The sequence below is a fragment of the Copadichromis virginalis genome, linkage group LG22 (assembly GCF_057382275.1).
Source record: "Copadichromis virginalis isolate Kocher_CV1m ecotype Utaka linkage group LG22, C_Virginalis_male_GT1.1, whole genome shotgun sequence".
Taxonomy (NCBI): domain Eukaryota; kingdom Metazoa; phylum Chordata; class Actinopteri; order Cichliformes; family Cichlidae; genus Copadichromis; species Copadichromis virginalis.
The window spans coordinates 25,910,992-25,933,969 of record NC_140638.1 but is presented as its reverse complement, the minus strand read 5'-3'; the positions used below and the strand labels follow the sequence as shown (position 1 = coordinate 25,933,969).

Sequence of the window (22,978 nt, the reverse complement as noted above, 5' to 3'; positions counted from 1 at the left end):
ACGACTTAATGCAATCAATAATAAAATTAATCAAAGAGCCTTAAAACAATTTCCACATCATACAAATTTAACTCAAATCTCATATTTTGTGAACAGCAGTCACATCAATCCAATGAATTGAGAGAATGTACATTACTGATGCACGAGGAAAGTGCAAAACGTGGTCGCAGTACTATTTAGCCAAAGACTGCTCATATTTATCATCTCATTACAATAAATAAAACTTACCTACTAGCTTCCAAAGAAATATTTCCGATTGGTTTAAAACATTCACAAGTGAAGAAATAAAAAGATAATACAGCACTTAAAAGGAACACATGAAATTTACATTATACTAAGCTAATGATTAGCTGACGATTAGCTTGCTATGCTAGCGCAGTTAGTCAACTCACCGGAAATGAACAAACAACACAAAAACAGAGGTACATCAGCACCAACAAAAAGTGTCCGCGATTCCCAACAAGCGGAAAAGTAAAATCCAATTTGTGTCTTCACACACAACCTTTTTCTTGAACAAGGATTAAAGAAAAACTCGGTGAGTAGCTCCGACCAGCATATGTAGCCTTAGCGCTATTCTCCTTCTCTACAGTTCTCAACTCAAGTTCACAAGCACTAAACAATCTCATAGTGCCACCTACTGACATTCTTTGGGAACAGCAGTTCATTTTCATGAGGCAAATTTTAGGTGGGTTACAATAACTTTAGATATGTTAATATTTTCTTCCTCTTAATCCCGTTATTCAACCCCTTAACATTCCAGCTGGCTATTTTGAAATCTGTCTGTCTATCCATGTTATATGTTGTCTCCTTGACCTGGAGACAACATATAAGATGACACCGCCATGGACCTCAACCTGCAGGCTTTGTGTTACCTGTTTCTTTATACAGGAGCATGTAGGGGTGGACTGCCTTTTTATTTGATTACCCTTTTCTCATGTTTTTCTTAGTTAGGGACATTTTGGGGGACGTTATACTCTTACTTGTTAAACACATGCTCCCATCCACTCTCTTGGTCCAGAAGCTCCATAATCCAAGTGTCCCAACTCAGGTCTGATGGCATTTTTTCAGTGGTGTTTTTAACCTCTTGGGAACTTTCACTACATTCCTTACTTGATGCAGAAAGAAGAAACGAGTCAGGGATGCATAGCAAGCACAACAAGACACCAGCAGCCCAGACCTTTCACCAACTGAAGACATTTGCAGCACCATAAAACATGACAGAGAAGAGCTGGGACTATGTGAAAGGGTGAAGTGCTGCAGTCAAGTTGCAATGGTCCTATCTTTTATACAGTCTATGGTTCACTCTATTAAGATGTGATTATTTCCAAGGTCCATTTAGTTTTAGTTAGCTGAAGCTAAACCAGAAGTTAAAACGAGATGGTGAAAAACATTTTTAGTTAATGTTACGACTGTTGTCGTAATGTTGTCTCATATGTAAATCTGAGTGTGCAGGTGCCTTTCCGTGATTGGTGCATCCATGGGACGACCCATACAGATTGGCTAATGACCTGGAGACAACATATAAGATGACACCGCCATGGACCTCAACCTGCAGGCTTTGTGTTACCCGTCTCTTTATACAGGAGCATGTAGGGGTGGACTGCCTTTTTATTTGATTACCCTTTTCTCATGTTTTTCTTAGTTAGGGAGATAAGACATTGTCATTTGGTTTTATTCTTTTCATAAATAAGTTTTGTACATCCTTTAGATACGGTCCCTTTTGTTTGTTGTTTTGGGGTCCACCCCGAAGCTATAGTTCGCTCCTTTCCTTTGTTAGAATTCAATCACTGTGAAAAAAAATCACCATCAAAATTGTACTGGTTGTGTGATGTGCTGCTTGGGGTCAGACAGGGGTGGATCACCCTTATATTATGGTCTGGCCACCCATAGAAAGGCCATAACACTAAAATGAAAATTAAAACTAGACTTATAACTGGCTGGTGTCCTTACCAGTGACCTTGGGTCTGAACTGTGGGCTCCTCTTTCCAGGTGTTCGTACTGCCTGAGTGGGACCAAGATGTGCTGTCTTGCCTCTTTTGGGTTTTCTGCATGTTTCTGGCTCAACATGCAAGTATCCACTTCTTGACGTTCGCTGTTGGTTGCAGCCACTTGAGGTTTTTGGGCTCATTTGGGTTCTCAACACTGGGTGACTTTGATGGGAGTGAAAGCATCCTCACAACATAAATCACCACACTACCTGCTTTTGTTTCAGATTTTTTCTGTATCCTTGTTAACATGTTTGGGTACTGGGTTTACCTGTAATGCATTTTGTGCTCCAAAAGCTGTTATTTTGTGCAGCTGTGCTCCAAAAGCTGTTAGCATGACCTTTTTTATCATTAGATTGTGCCACACCAGCACCTGAGAGAAAAGCTTTGAGTTTGATTTTGTGTTTGTGTTTTGCAGGCACTCAGGAGAATAAGTCATGATGTTTCTTGTGTTTGTCATGTTAGTATCTCAGTGCTTGTCAATCACCAGTCAACAGTGTCACCACTGTGAACAACATCCTTCGACTGTTCGAGCCAAAACCTTGGAGAAGTCCCTGCAGCCGCTTCAAAACTCATCACTGAGCTCGATCTCTCTTTTAACACGCTGGAGACAACAATGAAAGATGACTTTCTTTCATATGCTGCTTTGACGGCTTTGTTCGTGAATAACAACAGAATCAAAACCATCCATGAAGAGACATTTCACCCGCTGATTAATTTGGAGAAACTGGACTTCCACAAACCAGTTGGAGACTTTGTCTTCTGGATGGTTTCAGAACCTGATTTCTCTCCACTATTTCAATCTTTTGGGAAACAAATATACAACACTGGGTCCGGGAAACCTTTTCCTGCCACTGAGGAGCTTGAAGACCCTCCATTTTTGAGGAGCTTTCCTTCAGTCTGTCAGTGAAAGGGATTTTGTTGAACCTTGAAACTGCCGTGACCCTGTCCAAAGACCAGCTGGCCACCTGGCCGGGTCAGTCATGGATATTCACAAATACCCCATAGTACTGGTGGAAAAGAAATATCGAGGGAAAATCCATGTTCAGACCATGTTCAGTGTGTCGTGACACTTGCACGATGGAAGAACACACCCACTTGTTGGTGCCAGAAGAGCCACTGAGAAATTATTGTTTTAGCTGGCTCATTACAAGTCGATGGCTGCTCACCTGGAGTAGGATAAAACTCTGGAGCGAATAATTGCCCGATTTTACTGGACAGGAAACTGTTTTAGACTTAGAGCTTTTTATTGTCATTGTGCAGTTTCTTGCACAGTGAAATTGGGTAAGTGGAGAGCATAGAGCCGCTGTATCTGTGCGCACCACCATCTTGCATTTTTTGCATGTTTGGCTGGTGTCACTTTTGGACTTTGCTACCTGTAGCTAAACATTTGCAGCTAAATCATTTATTTAAAAGCAGAAGCTGCAACTGATCGAGGGAATATTTGTCTGAAAACTTAAACTGAACTCCAAGGGTACCATTGCTCCAGCTCACCATCTTTACCTGAGTGAATCAGTTTGTTGAACAATCTAAATGATTCAGAAACTTCTGTGACATCAACTTAACTAAGGCTCATTACAAGATTCACAAAACACTGCTGAATACTTTTAATATTTTTTTATTAGTTATTTTTGTTTTTGTTGTTATTTTGATTTTAATAAAACAAAATAAAATAAAGAATTAAATCATTTCTTTGGTTTTTAAATTTAATTTATTTTACAAATAAATTAATAATAATATTAATAATAATAACAACAAATTAGTGCTGTCAGTGTTAACGTCATTTTACCTAATGACGTTAACACTGACAGCACTAATTTGTTGTTCCCAGAGAGCAAGCCAAACACTGGTCCAGAAAAGGACGATCTCTAGTAGATTTTGTTTTAACCTCCTAGGACCTGGTGTCCACATATGTAGACATAACATTTTGGGTTGTCTAGACCAAAATACAAAATTTTGCTCTTCAAAAACCTGATATCCACTTATGAGGGAGGACATGACACTGCCACTGTTCAATCGAAATTTAAAATGAATGTCCTCATATGTGGATCTCATTCTTTTGAGAAACAAAAAAAAGATAGTCTGAATCTGATGTCTTGGTTTTTACCTTCATCGGGTCCCAATCAACCTAAATGGCACAGAGGAATTAAAAATGCATGCCATGAAAGTTCAGGTCTTAGGAGGTTAAAAATGTCCCTGCTGATGAGACCAGTGAATGTGGGGCGACGGTGGCAAGAAAAAACTCCCTCCTGGAGGAAGAAATCTTGGGAGGACCAGGCTCTCTGGCAGGACCCTCCCTCCTGAGGGCAATACTTACCTATACTTGTCCTCCAGTGTGCGATGGTGGGCTGGGACGACTGCTTTTCCTTCTCAGCATGATGATGACCTTAACTTCCTTCCTTCCTTCCATTTCCTGTTTCAGAACTGAGAATGAAGACAAAACTGGTTAACAAGGTAACAGGACATTTAAAAATTCTCTCACTTCAGGATGAGATGCTGTGTCTTCTTACGTTTCTCTTGTAAAACAGGATGTAGGCCGACTGCTGCTGTTCCTCACAAACTGCAGATCCAGTTGTGTGGAGCACCTGTGCGTCATTATAGGTGAGCCAGCGATCTGATGTAGAGTGCTGACTCTCCTCAGGATGGACAGAACTACAGATGTAGTGTCCTGAAATCACATTAAGACAAATGAATCCAACTTCTGGAAGTCAACTGATTCAAGCAAACAGTGATTTTGACTTAGTGCTTCTTAGAACATCAAAAGCTTTTGTGTGTGAGTCCTTCACTGAAAAGTAGCAAGTTTCATTTTCTGTTTGTCACAAGTCTGTTGTTTTACCTGACTCTGTGCCTCCATAATGACTGATGATGCTGCAAAGACTATAACAGCCACCACCCTGAGAAGGAACAAATCCAAAGAGTGTTAGTTTCATAAAGTCTCACATCAGTGCCATAATTAAGCTGATTTGCTGAGGCTACGTCCACACTAATGCGTTTTCGTTTGAAAACGCATCGTTTTCTCTCCGCTTTGACCTCCCGTCCACACCGAGACGGCGTTTTCCTCAAGGAAAAACACAGCATCTTGAAAACGCTCTCGAAAACGCATACATTTCAAAACGGAGTTGTCCCATCGCAGTGTGGACACTCGAAAACGCAGACTTTCTAAAACGATGACGCATTTTGGTCATGTGATGCAGTCATGTGAGCAATTAAACAAAGATAAGCCGAGTGCATTAGACAGCAGTTGTTTTGATTGCTCTCAACTTTGACAGCCCTAAAAAAGATTAATATCAGTTTGTACATGCTCCGGATAGCTTTTCTTCAAATTCTGTAATTCTCACTCACTTTTGCGCATGCGCAGGACTGGAACGTAAGCGTTTTCGGCCGTTTCAATGCAGACGCACAACTATTTGAAAATGACTGAAAACGCCAGTGTGGACACGGAGTTTTCAAATCTATCCGGGCTAGTGTGGACGTAGCCTGAGACGTTCTGCAGTCTGTTTTTACCTGATTGGATGGCACCACCAAGTCCCTCTGCAGCCTGACGGGGTCATCCACCTTCTTAATCTTGTAGGTTTGTGTAAAGCCAAACCTCTTCAGATGCAAGATCAGAACTCTGGCAGAAAAGAAAAAAAACACAAACAAGGTAGAAAATAAGAAGAATGAGTGTCAAACACAAACAGAAGATGGGAGAAAACGACTGCTCAAGTATTGTCTCGAAGAACTCTGATATTTGATGCGCCACAGTTTGGAAACCTGGTCAGTCGATCAATTCTGATGTGACCTTACTCACCTTGGCAGTGTATCAAAAGACGACTTCAGTTCTGAGGCCGTCCCTCCACAATCACAGCGAAATTCTATTTCTTGTTCCTGAGCAACAGCACAGAGAAGACAGGCTTTATGGTAGAAAGAAATCTCAACATATGCACACACACATGCACACAAACACTAACAAAAAAGGTGTGTTAAGATCGCTGATACGACAACTCTATTGGAATTTGTGATCTTACCTTCAAGTATGTCTCTAACATGTTTATAATAGACCCCTCTGGAACAAGGTCTAGAGACAAGCTGGTGAATTCCTCTTGCTGTGATGATTGGTGACCGCAGCTACACATTTCAGGAGTAACGTAGTTAAAGTAAAGATCAGGTACGTGGAAAAGAGGTATATGAAAATATTGCAACCAGCTCTGCGTTTCTGAAAGACAGGCTTACCTCTTGCATGTCCTCATGTTTTCCATTTTAAAAATGTGATGGTCTTCTACTGGGCAGCTATAACTTTGGCCCAGGAGAGCTGCGTTCCTCTCCAGGTGAGGTGTGAGCCTTTTGACCTCATCGAGGAATAATGTTAGGAATTCATGAGCGTCCTGAAAGAAAAGCAGAGAGATTTAAAACAGTACATCAAAATCAGAAGGTAAAGCAAAAAACGAAATGTCCAAATAGCTGACGCACTTTCTGTGCACTGCCGGTGTATTCAGGAGCTTGACTGCTGAATGCCTTCTTAAAAGCTCTTAGGTGGTGATCTTTAAGGCCATAATCTGTTGACTCGTGACAGTCCCTGACATCAATAAGCCTTCTGTAGAAAGGAAGGGTAAACAGACATTTCTGCTGTTAGATCTCTTTGTTCTTCAGGTTTTTGAAGAAAGTAGAAGGTTGACGTAGCGCACCTTAAGAGCTGAGATTCTGGATCTGTGCTCCACAAAACCCCCTGACGCCTGATGTCTCTTATGAACTCCTCAATGTTGAGGAGGCTCTGCAGGCAGGAGTTCATGTAGCAGGTGTTTCCGATGTTTGGAAACCTGACACACACGCGCAACGTTTACAGTATCAGTGTAAAATAATTCATTTTCTCCACTTTGACAAAGTGAGTCTTTGTGCACCACGTGTACTCACCCGAAGCAGTCTATAGTCCCAGTTTGACTTTCTATTTTTTTCCCACCGCATGCTACACTGCTCCAAAAAGGTAAAAACACAAACACAAAATTAGGAAAGATGTCAAGATTCTGAGCAGTGTATGCGCATGTATGCATGAGCTTTGAAGTTGAAACATTTTGGAGGACGTCCAAAAGTAGTAAAAAAGATGTAAATACACATGGTGGAAGAAAAATGCCAATAAAAGGGAAATAAAACAGCTCCAACTAAACCACTGCTATAAATATCTCCAGCAGCATTAAAGAGCGGCGCATTTCTTTACCTCTGATGAGACGTAGAAGGAATTTCCTTCTCTGCCACGTTTTGTTTGTGTAATTTCTGTTTAGAAACAAGAAAAGCAACATCAGTAATGGCATAAAACAAACATACCAAGGGAGTCTCTCCATGAAAAGTGTCCAGTTAGAAAATTTGGTATTATTTCATATTATTTATCACTTTAGTGAGCTGTCAGCTCATGAAGCAGATATATAGGAATATCTTTAAATAAATTAAAAACAATTTATTCATGCTTTAAATTGAGTTTTAAAGTTTGTCCTATGAAATACAAAATCCTTCATTTGGTTGTGATCAAAATTCAGTTTTTACAGAAATCATCCATCAAGCTTCATTAAAAGATTCAAAAATGCTTATTTACCATAAAAAATATTTAGAGAAACATCCTGCAAGTCTCTTCAAACTTACCTTTCTGTGAAGAAAAAAACGTTTAAACATCTTTGAACTTAATTTGAGGACATGGATGTGCTAAATTGCTCTTAATTCTTCGCATTTAACTGTGGTGAGTAAATGCTTGATGACAGTGACTCTTTCCATAAAACATACCTTCCAGAATTTAAAAAGAAACCAGCGACACTTTTTTTGTGTCTTCACAGTGTTGCTCTCTGCCTCTGCATCGCTGTCAGTTTGCTGCAGAGGACGAACAAACATAAGTTTATTAAAAAAGTAAAGTCACTTTAAATTAACAAGTGCAATTTAAAGAGAATGTGCATTTCATATGTTTCGTGTAAAAGCAAACCGAGGAACAGCAGAGGTGTCTCCATTTTCTCTTCTTCTTTTGACCATTTTCAGCAACACAAGCATCCGGGATGCTGATGAGGACAAAAGTGTAAATGTTATTTTTCAAAGTGGAAATTTTTAACAAGGAGTACATGCTGGAGATTGCAGATAAAAATTAATAACTGTAATGGAACAAAATCATGTATTTTGTACATTTACACTCTACTACTACTACTCTACTCTATAAATATCTCCAGCAGCATTAAAGAGCGGCGCATTTCTTTACCTCTGATGAGACGTAGAAGGAATTTCCTTCTCTGCCACGTTTTGTTTGTGTGATTTCTGTTTAGAAACAAGAAAAGCAACATCAGTAATGGCATAAAACAAAGTATATGGTAAGAAAATACAATATCCTTCATTTGGATTCAAAATTCAGTTTTTACAGAAATCATCCAAGAAGCTTCCTTAAAAGTTTCAAAAATGCTTATTTACCATAAGAAAACATTCAGAGAAATGTGCTGCGAGTCTCTTCAAACTTACCTTTCTGTGAAAAAGAAGTTTAAACATCTTTGGACTTGATGTGATCGCAGCCAAAATCTCCTCAGCTTTGCAAAAGTTCAACTGAAAACAAGCAGTCAAAGGTTGTATATTTATAAACTTTCAGCATAGAACGTTCATACCCTGAACAGCAAACATCAGCATTATGATGTATGGGGCTCATTTGCATATTTTGGAATGTATGCTCATTTGAACTGTATGGTGCTCGTCTCCAAGCAACTGCTACAAAAACAGGTCAAGTCAAGTGGCTTTTATTGTCATTTTAACCACGTGCAGAGGTACTGTACAGAGTGAAATGAGACCGCGTTCCTCCGAGACCCTGGTGCTATATATGACATATACGGACAAACCCAGGACTACATAAAGTGCAGTGTGCATAAATTGCAAAAATAAACAAGACAAAACAGTGCAAAACTAGACAGAACAGGACGATACAGACACAAGACAATGGAAATGTGCAAAATGCTGAGTATTGTGCAAAAGTAACTTGGTGTCTGTATGTATGTGTATGAGTGTGAGATACTGCAGATAAGTGCTTGGTAGTGACATGTGTGAAGGTGTGCGTGTGCCAGTGCAGTCACTGAGTGTTCAGGGGTCTGACGGCTTGTGGGAAGAAACTTTTCCGTAGTTTGGTAGCGAGGGCCCGGATGTTCTGGGACCTCTTTCCAGAAGGCAGCAGGGTGAAGAGTGTGTTTGAAGGCTGTGTGGGGTCCTCCAGCAAGCGGGTGTTATAAGGAGGGGAGAGGGACTCCAATGATCTTCTCAGCTGCTCTCACAATCCGTTGTAGGGTACTGCGATCTAATACGCTGCAGTTACCATACCAGACAGTGATGCAGCTACTTAGGATGCTCTTGTTAGTCCCACTGTAAAAGGTGGTGAGAATGGATGGTGGGAGATGGGCTTTCCTCAGCTTCTGCTTGAAGTAGAGACGCTGCTGGGCCTTCTTGGTTATGGAGCTGGTGTTGAGGGAGCAGGAGAGGTTCTCCGCCAGGTGGACACCAAGAAATCTGGTGCTCTTGACGACCTCCACAGAGGATCCATTCATGTTAAGTGGGCAGTGATCCCACTGTGCTCTCCTGAAGTCAACAATCTCTTTTGTTTTGTCCACGTTCACAGACAGGTTGTTGACTCTACACCTCTACAGATGGCCCGCAGTGCAACCCTTCAGCTTCCTACTAGATTCACCTATATACAAATTTAAAGACCTAGGAGACTTACTTCTCGTCACAGAGTTGTAGCATTCACAAGATTTTCAGAAAACTTGAACTCAAGGTCAAGGTCACTGATATTCAAACTGACCCCAGAACTTTAGTAGATGCACCAATGGTATCAATTCAAAATCCTACGCTTCTCGTTCCATTTTTATTTCACTATCTGTAACTAAGACAAATAAACAGTATTTGAGACACAAGTCACTATTAAAGTGGTTCGTGAGACTCCACATCTGATAACAGTATAACACACTGCTTATTTATGTAAAATTGTCATCAATAAATGTGTTCAAAACAGAAGCTACACTGGCTTTAAAAGTTTTTGTTAACTCTGACTACCTGTCTGCTCTTACCTGTTTCTTTTGCTCTCTGCTGTCTTCATCCTCCATCCAACTCTACATTGTATTGTTAGGGATGACATGATGAAACTGAAGGGTGTCTGGGCACCGAAAAAAGAAAAGAAGAGAGATTGGATTAGGCTGCAGCTGGCGTGCCATTCTCTCACTTCAGGATGAGATGCTGTGTCTTCTTACGTTAATCTTGTAAAACAGGATGTAGGCTGAGTGCTGCTGTTCCTCACAAGCTGCAGATCTAGTTGTGTGCAGCACCTGTGCGTCATTATAGGTGAGCCAAGGATGTAGAGTGTGGACTCTCCTCGGGACGGACAGAATTACAGATGCAGCAGCTGTTTCCGATGTATGGAAACCTGACACACAAACAAAAGTTTACAGTATCAGTGTAAAATAATTCATTTTGTCCAGGTTGAGAAGGTGAGATTTGGTCCTTGTGCACCACGTGTACTCACCTGAAGCTGTCTGTAGTCTGAATTTTATTTTCCATTATTTATCCACCGCCCAAATGTTTCACTGCGCTACTGCAAAAAGGTAAAAACACAAACACACAATTAGACACTGAGCACTGGATGTGCATGCATGCATGAGCTTTGAAGTTTAAACTTTTTTTTTATCATCAACAATTTTTATTTATTTCATTTTAAACTTCAATAACAGAGCTTAAGGATAACTACATAAATAAATAGTTTAAAAAACAAACAAACAAAAACAAAACACAACAACAAAAAAAACAAAACAAAGGGAAGTTATCCTATTCTTTCTTCGCACACCAATTCCCACACCACCACTCTGTCATTACTCCTCTGTTCTTCAAGTTACAGAAAGCCAGCTTGTAAAGGGGGACCAAATACAATCATATTGATGCAATTTGTCTAATAAACCATAAGTCACTTTTTCGTAAGACGCCAACTTAGCCATTGTCTTTAGCCACTCTTCATAGGGAGGGGGGGGGGGGGGGGGGGGTTCTTTTTCCGCCAATGTCTTAGCAGGACCCGTTTGGCCGTAGTAAGAGCCAAAATAATCCATCTTTTTGTATAACTGGAAAAATCTACAGGGAGTGCAGAATTATTAGGCAAGTTGTATTTCTGAGGAATAATTTTATTATTGAACAACAACCATGTTCTCAATGAACCCAAAAAACTCATTAATATCAAAGCTGAATGTTTTTGGAAGTAGTTTTTAGTTTGTTTTTAGTTTGAGCTATTTTAGGGGGATATCTGTGTGTGCAGGTGACTATTACTGTGCATAATTATTAGGCAACTTAACAAAAAACAAATATATACCCATTTCAATTATTTATTTTTACCAGTGAAACCAATATAACATCTCCACATTCACAAATATACATTTCTGACATTCAAAAACAAAACAAAAACAAATCAGCGACCAATATAGCCACCTTTCTTTGCAAGGACACTCAAAAGCCTGCCATCCATGGATTCTGTCAGTGTTTTGATCTGTTCACCATCAACATTGCGTGCAGCAGCAACCACAGCCTCCCAGACACTGTTCAGAGAGGTGTACTGTTTTCCCTCCTTGTAAATCTCACATTTGATGATGGACCACAGGTTCTCAATGGGGTTCAGATCAGGTGAACAAGGTGGCCATGTCATTAGTTTTTCTTCTTTTATACCCTTTCTTGCCAGCCACGCTGTGGAGTACTTGGACGCGTGTGATGGAGCATTGTCCTGCATGGAAATCATGTTTTTCTTGAAGGATGCAGACTTCTTCCTGTACCACTGCTTGAAGAAGGTGTCTTCCAGAAACTGGCAGTAGGACTGGGAGTTGAGCTTGACTCCATCCTCAACCCGAAAAGGCCCCACAAGCTCATCTTTGATGATACCAGCCCAAACCAGTACTCCACCTCCACCTTGCTGGCATCTGAGTCGGACTGGAGCTCTCTGCCCTTTACCAATCCAGCCACGGGCCCATCCATCTGGCCCATCAAGACTCACTCTCATGTCATCAGTCCATAAAACCTTAGAAAAATCAATCTTGAGATGTTTCTTGGCCCAGTCTTGACGTTTCAGCTTGTGTGTCTTGTTCTGTGGTGGTCGTCTTTCAGCTTTTCTTACCTTGGCCATGTCTCTGAGTATTGCACACCTTGTGCTTTTGGGCACTCCAGTGATGTTGCAGCTCTGAAATATGGCCAAACTGGTGGCAAGTGGCATCTTGGCAGCTGCACGCTTGACTTTTCTCAGTTCATGGGCAGTTATTTTGCGCCTTGGTTTTTCCACACGCTTCTTGCGACCCTGTTGACTATTTTGAATGAAACGCTTGATTGTTCGATGATCACGCTTCAGAAGCTTTGCAATTTTGAGACTGCTGCATCCCTCTGCAAGATATCTCACTATTTTTGACTTTTCTGAGCCTGTCAAGTCCTTCTTTTGACCCATTTTGCCAAAGGAAAGGACGTTGCCTAATAATTATGCACACCTGATATAGGGTGTTGATGTCATTAGACCACACCCCTTCTCATTACAGAGATGCACATCACCTAATATGCTTAATTGGTAGTAGGCTTTCGAGCCTATACAGCTTGGAGTAAGACAACATGCATGAAGAGGATGATGTGGACAAAATACTCATTTGCCTAATAATTCTGCACTCCCTGTACATCAGAAATTTCTGTGGTTATACCAAGTATGGACAGTTTTGGTGAGATAACAAATCTCCTTTTTAAAACACTGAAAATTACCTCCATTATATTTTCCCACCAATCCCGAAGTGCCGAACAGCTCCATAAGATATGTAAAATCAAAGCATTTTGACCATCACATCTCCAACATTCGTCCGTAGAGGCCAGGTTCCATTTATACAATTGTTGCGGTGTTCGATGCCACCTATGGATTATCTTAAATTGAATCAATCTACTGCCTGTTTCTTTATACATAGTATTAATATTTTGAAAACATGAATCCCATTCAACTGAAGATATGTCCAATGCCATGCCCTGGGCCCAGTAGCCCTTAACTTTAAGGAGAGGGTCAGCTGACCGTTCTTGCAATAAGTGATAAATCTTAGAGGTAATGCCTTTACCCAAGGATGATCTTGAGAGCAGGACTTCCACAGGGCTGCCCACAGGACAACTCAAAGGGGTTCCCAGCCACTTCGATAATGAACTATGTATTTGGACATATCTCCAGAATTGATTACGCTGCAACTTATATAACTCCACAATTTTATCAAAGCTTAAAAAACATTTAGTCCCACAGTCAAATAAATCTGATACATTAAGGATGCCTGCTTTACGGCACTGTAACCAGTCAACCGATGTCCCTCCAATTAAAATTATTTTATTACTCCATAAGGTTGCCGAAGGTGATTTAATAAAGTCCCAGCGACCTGCCCTATGTAATTTAAACCACAATATCTTTGCAATTATAGGATGGGTAGTTTTATGACTGGTATCAAACAGCTCCCTCCAAGGAGAAATACCGCCATTAACTTCCATCTCTATATGGGACCAGATGGGTTTAACTGGTGCAGTAGGTAACCAAGCTCTAAGTTGTTTCACGTTCATCACCCAATAATACCATTGGAAATTAGGCAATGAAAAACCTCCTTGTTTTGCACTCGCTTGAAGTTTCTTAATACTTAAACGATGTGGTGAGCTATCCCAAAGAAACTGCCGCATTAAAAAGTCTAGATCTTTGAAATACTTATCTGGAATGTGTAATGGAATATTAGATAAAATATAAAAGATCATGGGTGCAGTCATCATCTTAATACAACTAATTTTACCCCATATTGTGAGACACACTCTGGACCATCTACCAAATTCCATTTTTATCCTTTCAAACATTGGCTCCATATTTGCTCGAACCATCTTAGTGTAATCCGAGGTAATTTGTATCCCCAAATACCTCAAACCATTCACGGACCACAGAAACTCCCTGTCACGGCGAGTGAGATAAGCCGTATAAAAATAATAAATGAGGATCCAATCGCAGGCAGTAGTGGAGGAGTGAAGGTGGTTTATTGGACACGAAATAAATATAGACAAACAGCAAATGGAGCACAAACTAAACTAGACTGGAGACAACTAAACTACTGAATACGAACCGGAACTCAAACATGAAGCAAGGTGGACGACGGTACAAGATGGTGACGGCAGGGAACACACGGATGAAACATGGTGGAAAACACAGACAGACCAGCAACTACAATGACAGAGGACACGACTTAAATACACACAGAGAAACACAGGGGAATTACACACAGGTGGTGGACACAGCTGGGAATAATCAACAAGACGAGACAGAGGTAAAACTGAACACACTCACATGGGACGCAGACCTTCACAATAAAACAGGAAACGAGAACACTACACCAAGACGCAGACCTGACACAGAGACAGACAGAATGACACATGGAACTAGGGCTGAACGATTATGGAAAATAATCTAATTGCGATTTTTTGCCCCAATATTGCGATTGCGATGCGATATGCGATTATTTTTTAAGGTCTTTGTCTTCTGTATTATTAAACAAAGACAAGCAATACATCATATAGTATGGCCAATACTATATTACATTAATTTTAAACTGTTCTTTCCTGGAAGACAGACCTCTGTTATGATGACATGAGGTGATGCATGAATTGATGACTGACATTTTTATTTAACTTCTTCAATCACAACAGTATATTTGAACATACACAATAGTTTATTTTTAGCTTACAAACATCTGAGCATAAAGTGCTGACAAGGAACCCTGGTGTAAACATTAAAATGAAAGTCAGTACAATGTGCAGATTGCAGAAATATACATAAAAAAAATCAGTGGCTTTACCACACTCAGTTTTTCGACAAACTACTAGACAGTCATTCAATTAAAAAATAATATTAAATAAATAAAACTAATAAATAAAAAATACACACATCTTACTGATCTCTGCAGTCAGTAACATTACACATAAAGTGCAAACATAATAGCAATTGTATAAACACACACACAAACACGCCTTTAAAGTTTAAAGGCGTGAAATTGGACGGTCTAGTTCTGATTAGCGTCACCGCTGTCTCGGTGGAGTTTAATAAACTCGGCCGTCTGCTTCTTGCTATCTAAAATATAACCAGACACTGGTGTAAATTCTCGACTGTCTCATACTTCTGTTTAATAAGTTTTCTGTTTGACGTTTAGTCAGCTGTGTGAAAACCAAGGAGGAACCCACCCGGGGGATTAATAAAGTTTTATTTTATCTAATCTAATAACTTTAATCTCAGCCAAACCGATTTACTCACGAACAAACAAAACACTGAAAAAAGCCCAACAATAACATTTTTAGGTTGTCTAAGTGACTTATATATTACGTTTAACCCGAGCAGCGAAACTCCGCGGTGATCTGAAAATGATGTGCCGGGAGTTGTGCCGTTCTCGGCCGCATCAGTAACCCTCGAGCTCCCGGCTAGCTGTCGAGCTGGTGGGTAGCAGACACCTCTGAAAACGTCGAAGCACTTTTGCAAATATGGGATATCTTGATAAACCGAGCAGATATTTGATGTTTACACAACTACTTTCTCGCCTGAAAATATGTTAAAAGTTTATTTTGTGACCCTGAAAGATTAGTATGAGTAATTTTAAAACTTAGTAGCGGCCGCCATTGCTGGAAACTGGAGTTTGGCTGGGCCGCGCTATGAATTCTGGGATATGGTAGTAATTTGGACAGCCTTCGGCGCGTCGCTGTGACGTAATCGGTCTACAAATGCGGCCTCAGGAGGATGCAGCCCATGAATTTGGACATGTCCAGAGTATAATCGCAGCCTTTGCGGTTAGAAAATTGCACTTGATCATGTCGCGATATTATCGCAAATGCGATATATCGTTCAGCCCTACATGGAACCTGAACTAAACTAAACGTGAGATACAACCGAGAACAAATCCTTAAACATGAATAAACAGAAACATAGAATTCTAATAATAATAATAATAATAATAATAATAGGGCAGCACGGTGGCACGGTGGTTAGCACTGTTGCCGCACAGCAAGAAGGTCCTGAGTTCAATTCCAACATCAGGACCACTCTTTCTGTGTGGAGTTTGCATGTTCTCCCCGCGTTTGCGTGGGTTCTCTCCGGGTACTCCGGCTTCCTCCCACCGTCCAAAGACATGCAGCTTGTGGGGATAGGTTAATTGAATAATCCAAATTGTCACTAGGTGTGAATGTGCGAATGAATGTGAGTGCGAATGGTTGTCTGTCCCTGTGTGTTGGCCCTGCGACAGACTGGCGACCTGTCCAGGGTGTACCCCGCCTCTCGCCCTATGACAGCTGGGATAGGCTCCAGCGCCCCCCGCGACCCTGAAAAGGACAAGCGGAAGCGAATGGATGGATGGAATAATAATAATAATAATAATAATAATACTCATAACGCCCAAAACCACAACAAACATTCAAAAATAAACTAATCAATCAAAACTCAAAATACTGGGTCGAAACTGACCCAGAACCATGACAGTAACCCCCCCCCCCCCCACCTCCAAGGGCTGGCCCCCGACAGCCCCAAACAAAAAGACCGCAACAAAACAGAGCACCAGACCAGGGTGGGTGGAGGGGGTCAAGGAAGGAGGGTACGAAACCAAAAACAAGGGGCTGAAGCCCAACCAGATGAAGGCGGAGCTGAAGCCGGACCAAACGAAGACGAGGCAGGGCCAGACGAAGGCGGAGCCGGACCAGATGAAGGCCAAAACCAGTCCAAAAACACAAGAAAACAGTCCACGAACACAGGAAAACAGATCAAAAACAAAACCAAACTAGAGCTCAACAAGAGTCTAAGAAAAGTTCAGGGGGTCGACAACACAAGGACCAAGACAGTTCTGGAGGCCGGCCGTGCACACGGCAACGGCGGCGACGGGCAAACAGTTCTGGAGGCCGACCGTGCACACGGCAACGGCGGTGATGGGCAAACAGTTCTGGAGGCCGACCACTTGGAAGGCAGTGGCGGCCACTGAGCAGGTCCGGAGGTCGGCCGCGATGCCAGCGGCGGCGACGAACTCTTTCCGGAGGCCGTCCCCGAAGGCCATGATGCCAACTTAGAGGCCCGGAAAACGGCCGGCAGAGGCGAGGCAGAACGGGTCGAGCTGGCTCTGATGGCGGTGTGGCAACCGCAGGACCAGACGAGGCAGGACCAGACGAAGACGAGGCAGGACCAGACGAAGGCGGAGCTGAAGCCGAACCAGATGAAGGCGGAGCTGAAGCCGGACCAAACGAAGACGAGGCAGGGCCAGACGAAGGCGGAGCCGGACCAGATGAAGGCACGGAGGCTGGACCAGGCGTGGATGAAGGCACGGCTGCGGGACGGCTGCGGAACCAGACAGTGGTGATGCTGCAGGCAGTGATGCTGCAGGAGGTGATGTGGATGCAGGCAACGGTGTAGAAGCCACAGGGGATGATTCAGCAGGTGGTGGCTAAACAAACTTCCCCGGACCGTCAGCAGACGTGAGGATGTGCTTGCTGGGTCCTCCAGGACCCCCAGCAGACGAGGCATGGTGCTGGGTGGGCTCCTCAGACCCACCATCTGACTTGGCTTGAGGCTGGACGGGCAACTCGGGCCCCCCAGCTGACGACAGTTGAGGCTGGCTGGGTTCTCCCGAACCCCCAGCTGACGACACTTGAGGCTGGCTGGGCTCCTCCAGCCGACGAGGCAGGATGCTGGCTGGGTTCACCTGAACCCCCAGCTAACATGGCTTGAGACTGGACGGGCCCCTCTGGCCCTCCAGTGGAAACAGACACTGAAGCAGCAGGCACGGAGACCTCTGCCAGTGTGGACACTGGCTGGGACTGAGCAGCACAGTGGCTAGACTCAGGCAGCAACAGTGGGATGCAGTCCTCAGAGGGCTGAAAGTGTTCCCCAATACACTCAGCAGAGGACGGAGGCGGACGGGTGAACTCACTTGAACTCTCAGGGGGTGCTGAGAGCTGAGACTGTTCTGGTGAGTTCTCCGGTGAGGCTGCTGGCGCTGGCGTCTTGACCTCTAGGGGTCCAGAGTTGGCTGGTGACTGACACCCAGCCTCTGGGGAGGCCCTAGAGGGAGCAACTGTCTCTGACATGGCCAGCTTAAGAGAACCAGCAGATATTGTGGTGAAGTGTGTTCCCTGCTTTGAATGAGATAGTGAGGATGGTGGCTGAGTAAACGAGCGGACAGACAGCTGAACTGGTGGCGACAGAGCAATAGGCAGCGAAGCGGCTACAGAGTGACCTACAGGTAGCGGAGACGACTGTAGTGGAGTTGTAATAAGTGGTGGAGTGGGTGACTGAACTGAGGGCAGCGCGGCTGCTGACTGAACTGAGGGCAGCGCGGCTGCTGACTGAACTGAGGGCAGCATTACAGGCCGGGCATTTGACTGGGATGGAAGTGAGGATGGGACAATGGAGCGGACACGGTCATAAACATGGAACGAGGGTTCAGAACAGGCAGTCTTAGAAGCTATGGCCATGGCTGAGAAATCATTGTTATCCTCAGTAGAAACACAAAAAATTGCGGTAGCGGCGGGGGGGTGTAGGTGAAGCTCGTGGAGAACGAAACTCTGCACAAGCGGATGCAGAGAGTCCAATAGCCAGGGATAACCGGAAATAAGGTGTTGTAGGTTGGCTTCCACAGTGTAAAGAGAGGCGTCTCCCTCATGCTCTAACCACTGGTTAATTAATCTAGAAGCAGAGTCAATAACGGCCTCCCGAAGCTCCCTGGGTGGACTGAATGCCGCTGGATCCATAGCTGGCTGGTCCGTACTGTCACGGCGAGTGAGATAAGCCGTATAAAAATAATAAATGAGGATCCAATCGCAGGCAGTAGTGGAGGAGTGAAGGTGGTTTATTGGACACGAAATAAATATAGACAAACAGCAAATGGAGCACAAACTAAACTAGACTGGAGACAACTAAACTACTGAATACGAACCGGAACTCAAACATGAAGCAAGGTGGACGACGGTACAAGATGGTGACGGCAGGGAACACACGGATGAAACATGGTGGAAAACACAGACAGACCAGCAACTACAATGACAGAGGACACGACTTAAATACACACAGAGAAACACAGGGGAATTACACACAGGTGGTGGACACAGCTGGGAATAATCAACAAGACGAAACAGAGGTAAAACTGAACACACTCACATGGGACGCAGACCTTCACAATAAAACAGGAAACGAGAACACTACACCAAGACGCAGACCTGACACAGAGACAGACAGAATGACACATGGAACCTGAACTAAACTAAACGTGAGATACAACCGAGAACAAATCCTTAAACATGAATAAACAGAAACATAGAATTCTAATAATAATAATAATAATAATAATACTCATAGCGCCCAAAACCACAACAAACATTCAAAAATAAACTAATCAATCAAAACTCAAAATACTGGGTCGAAACTGACCCAGAACCATGACACTCCCAACTGTTTAAATAAAGTATGGGGGCAGTGTCCTGACATAGGCATTGCCTCTGATTTATCCCAGTTGACGCGATACCCTGAAAGCAGCGTAAAGCTTTCTATACATTCTAATAGGGCTGGAATTGACTTCCCAGGCTGGGTCATAAGTAACAACACATCATCTGTATATAATAGAAGCTTATGTTGACTATTACCCATCGAAATTTCAAATATATTTACATTATTTCTCAGTTTTTGTGCCAAAGGCTCTATAGCAATTACAAAAAGACCGGGGCTAAGGGGACAACCCATTTTTGTGGATCTCAGTAAAAGGAATAGGTCTGATATGAGCCCATTCGTCAATACTCGCGCTGAAGGCGAATCATATAATATCTTTATCCACCTAATAAAATTGTCACCAAAACCAAACTTTTCTAATGTCTTAAACAGATAATCCCACTCAACACAATCAAAAGCTTGTGCAGCATCCAGCGATAGGGCCACTGTTGGATATACTGAATCATATACATAATTTTCCAAATTAACCAACCGCCTAATATTATCTGAACCATAGTAGTCAGTATAATCTTTTAGTGATATAAGTTTGCATATGGTAGAATACTGCTTGTAGTTATTTGTATTAGGAAATATTTAACCATGTATGCTTAGAGGCATATAATTAATTGTGTAGTGACAGGATGTGTGATCTCTAACAGGCTGCAGGCTTGGTGTGCACCCCAGGAATGCACCCCCACGTCCTGGGAGCATGAGAGGTTGCACCTTGTTTTATTGTTTTAACATAGCTATGTCTGTTTTAGTCTAAGTGCCTTTTGTTTAGATGAACTGCTGGACTTCCCCACCGTGTTATCTAGGGTGAACCATCTAGGGTGGGGGAGACTACCCTCTTTGTGACCAAGGATGTACCTTTTGTGCTTTTATGTATATGACCCTTTGACAAGCAGTAACACACACACACACACACACACACACACACACTGAAGTATAAAATAAAGACAAGGGCAAAGCTCAGCGCGAGTCTCAGTCTGGAGGCTGCCCTTGCTAGCAAGAAGTTCTGTGTGTTTCTCTTCTCTGAGTCTTTACTGAAGAAGTGTTTTAGAATATTTTCCCTAACAGCATCCCACCAAGTAGCCAATGTAGTGTCCTCTCGATTATTTGTCTGTTTGTAAAATTGTATTTCATCGCTTATCAATTTAATAAACCCAGAGTCTTTAATTAAGGACACATTTAAATGCTATCTGCGGCTTTGAGGAATCTGTAAAATATTTCCAAGACATAGAAAAATTGGCACATGGTCCGAGAATACTATATTAGATTAGATTAGATTGAACTTTATTAATCCCTCGGGTGGGTTCCTCTGGGAAATTCGATTTCCAAAAAAGCACAGCACCGACAGAAGTTACAGAGTATATATATATATATATATATATATATATATATATATAAAATACACACACACACACACACACACACATATATATATATATATATAAATACAGAGACAATATAAATAAAATATACGAAGGGGATAAATAGAATAAATAGGAATAAAAATAAAAATACAAGTGAATTGCACATTTCAAGAATTGCACATTTCAAGTATTGAGTCTATTGCACCGTTGACTATTTACAAAAGTATTGCACAAAAGGTATTGCACAGTGAGGTGAAGAGGCACTACAGCTTAGTTACCAATACTTGAATCTATAGAGTTATTCACTAAGGCTTCAGAAATAAGAAAGTAGTCGATTCTAGTATAAACATTATGAGGCGGAGAGTAAAAGGAATATTCCCTGCCTTCTGGATGCATTGTCCGCCAAATATCATTCAGACCTAAATCTGAGGTCATCTGCCTTATGGCAACTACAGATTTACCCTCTGTGCCTCTCCTAGGAAGTGATCTATCTAGGTCTTGATCCAGTATTTGATTAAAATCTCCTCCTACCACTATTTGTGCACCTTCTAATTCCAAAAGATACTGTGACAGGTTGTGAAAAAAGGCGAGTATGTCCGCATTAGGTGCATAGATATTACATAAAATTATTGGTGTGTCCAGTAGTTGTCCATAAACCAATATAAATCTACCTTCCTTATCTGTTATTACTTTTGTTTCAGTAAAGCTAACTGCTTTATGAATCAGAACCGACACTCCCCTACTTTTACCAGTTCCAGGACTGGAAAAGACTTTACCTACCCAGGAACATTTAAGTTTTAAGGCTTCTGACTTACACGTGTGCATTTCTTGAATAAAGGCTATATCAACTCTTGATAATGTAACACACGATACTTTACCACTACTGAATGTAGAGAAAGTTAGGATCTTAGGCTTATGGTGTCTAGGACTCTACTAAGGCGCGAATGACACACAGCTCAAAGAACAGTCAACATTTATTCAAAACAAACCAAAAACAGTCATTCAACAGTTCACAACAGTTCCAATTGTCCATATTTGTCAGTCTGTGTATTCAGTTTTAGAGTTCAGTGTTCAGAGTTCTTTTCAGTCTTTTCAGTTCAGGTGTGTGAGTATAGTGTTAATGTTAGTAGTACTACCCGGGTAGTGTATTGTTCTGAGATCTCATAAGCTTATCTGTCAAGAAGCAACGCAGTTGTCACTTTAAGTAGGCTGGAAATCTTTCCTGCATCGCAGCTGGGGATCCGGAATCCTGGCTCGCAACTTTAGACTCCAACAAAAAAAAAAACCAACCTGCACAGGGCAGTGAACATATTTTACATGAATATCATATAACAACTTAATTAACACTAGTGACCAAATGTCTCTCACTCTTTGTATATAACGACTTAATGCAATCAATAATAAAATTAATCAAAGAACCTTAAAACAATTTCCACATCATACAAATTTAACTCAAATCTCATATTTTGTGAACAGCAGTCACATCAATCCAATGAATTGAGAGAATGTACATTACTGATGCACGAGGAAAGTGCAAAACATGGTCGCAGTACTATTTAGCCAAAGACTGCTCATATTTATCATCTCATTACAATAAATAAAACTTACCTACTAGCTTCCAAAGAAATATTTCCGATTGGTTTAAAACATTCACAAGTGAAGAAATAAAAAGATAATACAGCACTTAAAAGGAACACATGAAATTTACATTATACTAAGCTAATGATTAGCTGACGATTAGCTTGCTATGCTAGCGCAGTTAGTCAACTCACCGGAAATGAACAAAAAACACAAAAACAGAGGTACATCAGCATCAACAAGCGGAAAAGTAAAATCCAATTTGTGTCTTCACACACAACCTTTTTCTTGAACAAGGATTAAAGAAAAACTCGGTGAGTAGCTCCGACCAGCATATGTAGCCTTAGCGCTATTCTCCTTCTCTACAGTTCTCAACTCAAGTTCACAAGCACTAAACAATCTCATAGTGCCACCTACTGACATTCTTTGGGAACAGCAGTTCATTTTCATGAGGCAAATTTTAGGTGGGTTACAATAACTTTAGATTTGTTAATATTTTCTTCCTCTTAATCCCGTTATTCAACCCCTTAACATTCCAGCTGGCTATTTTGAAA

General features: G+C 41.8%; 1 protein-coding gene across 1 annotated transcript; it reads right to left on the bottom strand.

The window, feature by feature from the left end:
• Positions 1 to 3,796: 3,796 nt before the first annotated feature.
• Positions 3,797 to 22,876, bottom strand: LOC146683483 (ubiquitin carboxyl-terminal hydrolase 37-like). The gene is made up of 20 exons (XM_085445813.1): positions 22,619 to 22,876; positions 21,983 to 22,136; positions 10,483 to 10,551; positions 10,211 to 10,383; positions 10,031 to 10,116; positions 8,448 to 8,528; positions 8,194 to 8,249; positions 7,927 to 7,999; positions 7,734 to 7,817; positions 7,177 to 7,232; positions 6,876 to 6,932; positions 6,650 to 6,781; positions 6,435 to 6,558; positions 6,198 to 6,349; positions 5,993 to 6,092; positions 5,776 to 5,852; positions 5,490 to 5,598; positions 4,822 to 4,879; positions 4,496 to 4,653; positions 3,797 to 4,409 (listed from the first exon to the last, which is right to left on the bottom strand). The coding sequence occupies exons 5-20, from the start codon at positions 10,064 to 10,066 to the stop codon at positions 4,404 to 4,406; spliced, it is 1,359 nt and encodes a 452-aa protein (XP_085301939.1). The 5' UTR covers positions 10,067 to 10,116; positions 10,211 to 10,383; positions 10,483 to 10,551; positions 21,983 to 22,136; positions 22,619 to 22,876; the 3' UTR covers positions 3,797 to 4,403.
• Between the last annotated feature and the right edge of the window lie 102 nt (positions 22,877 to 22,978).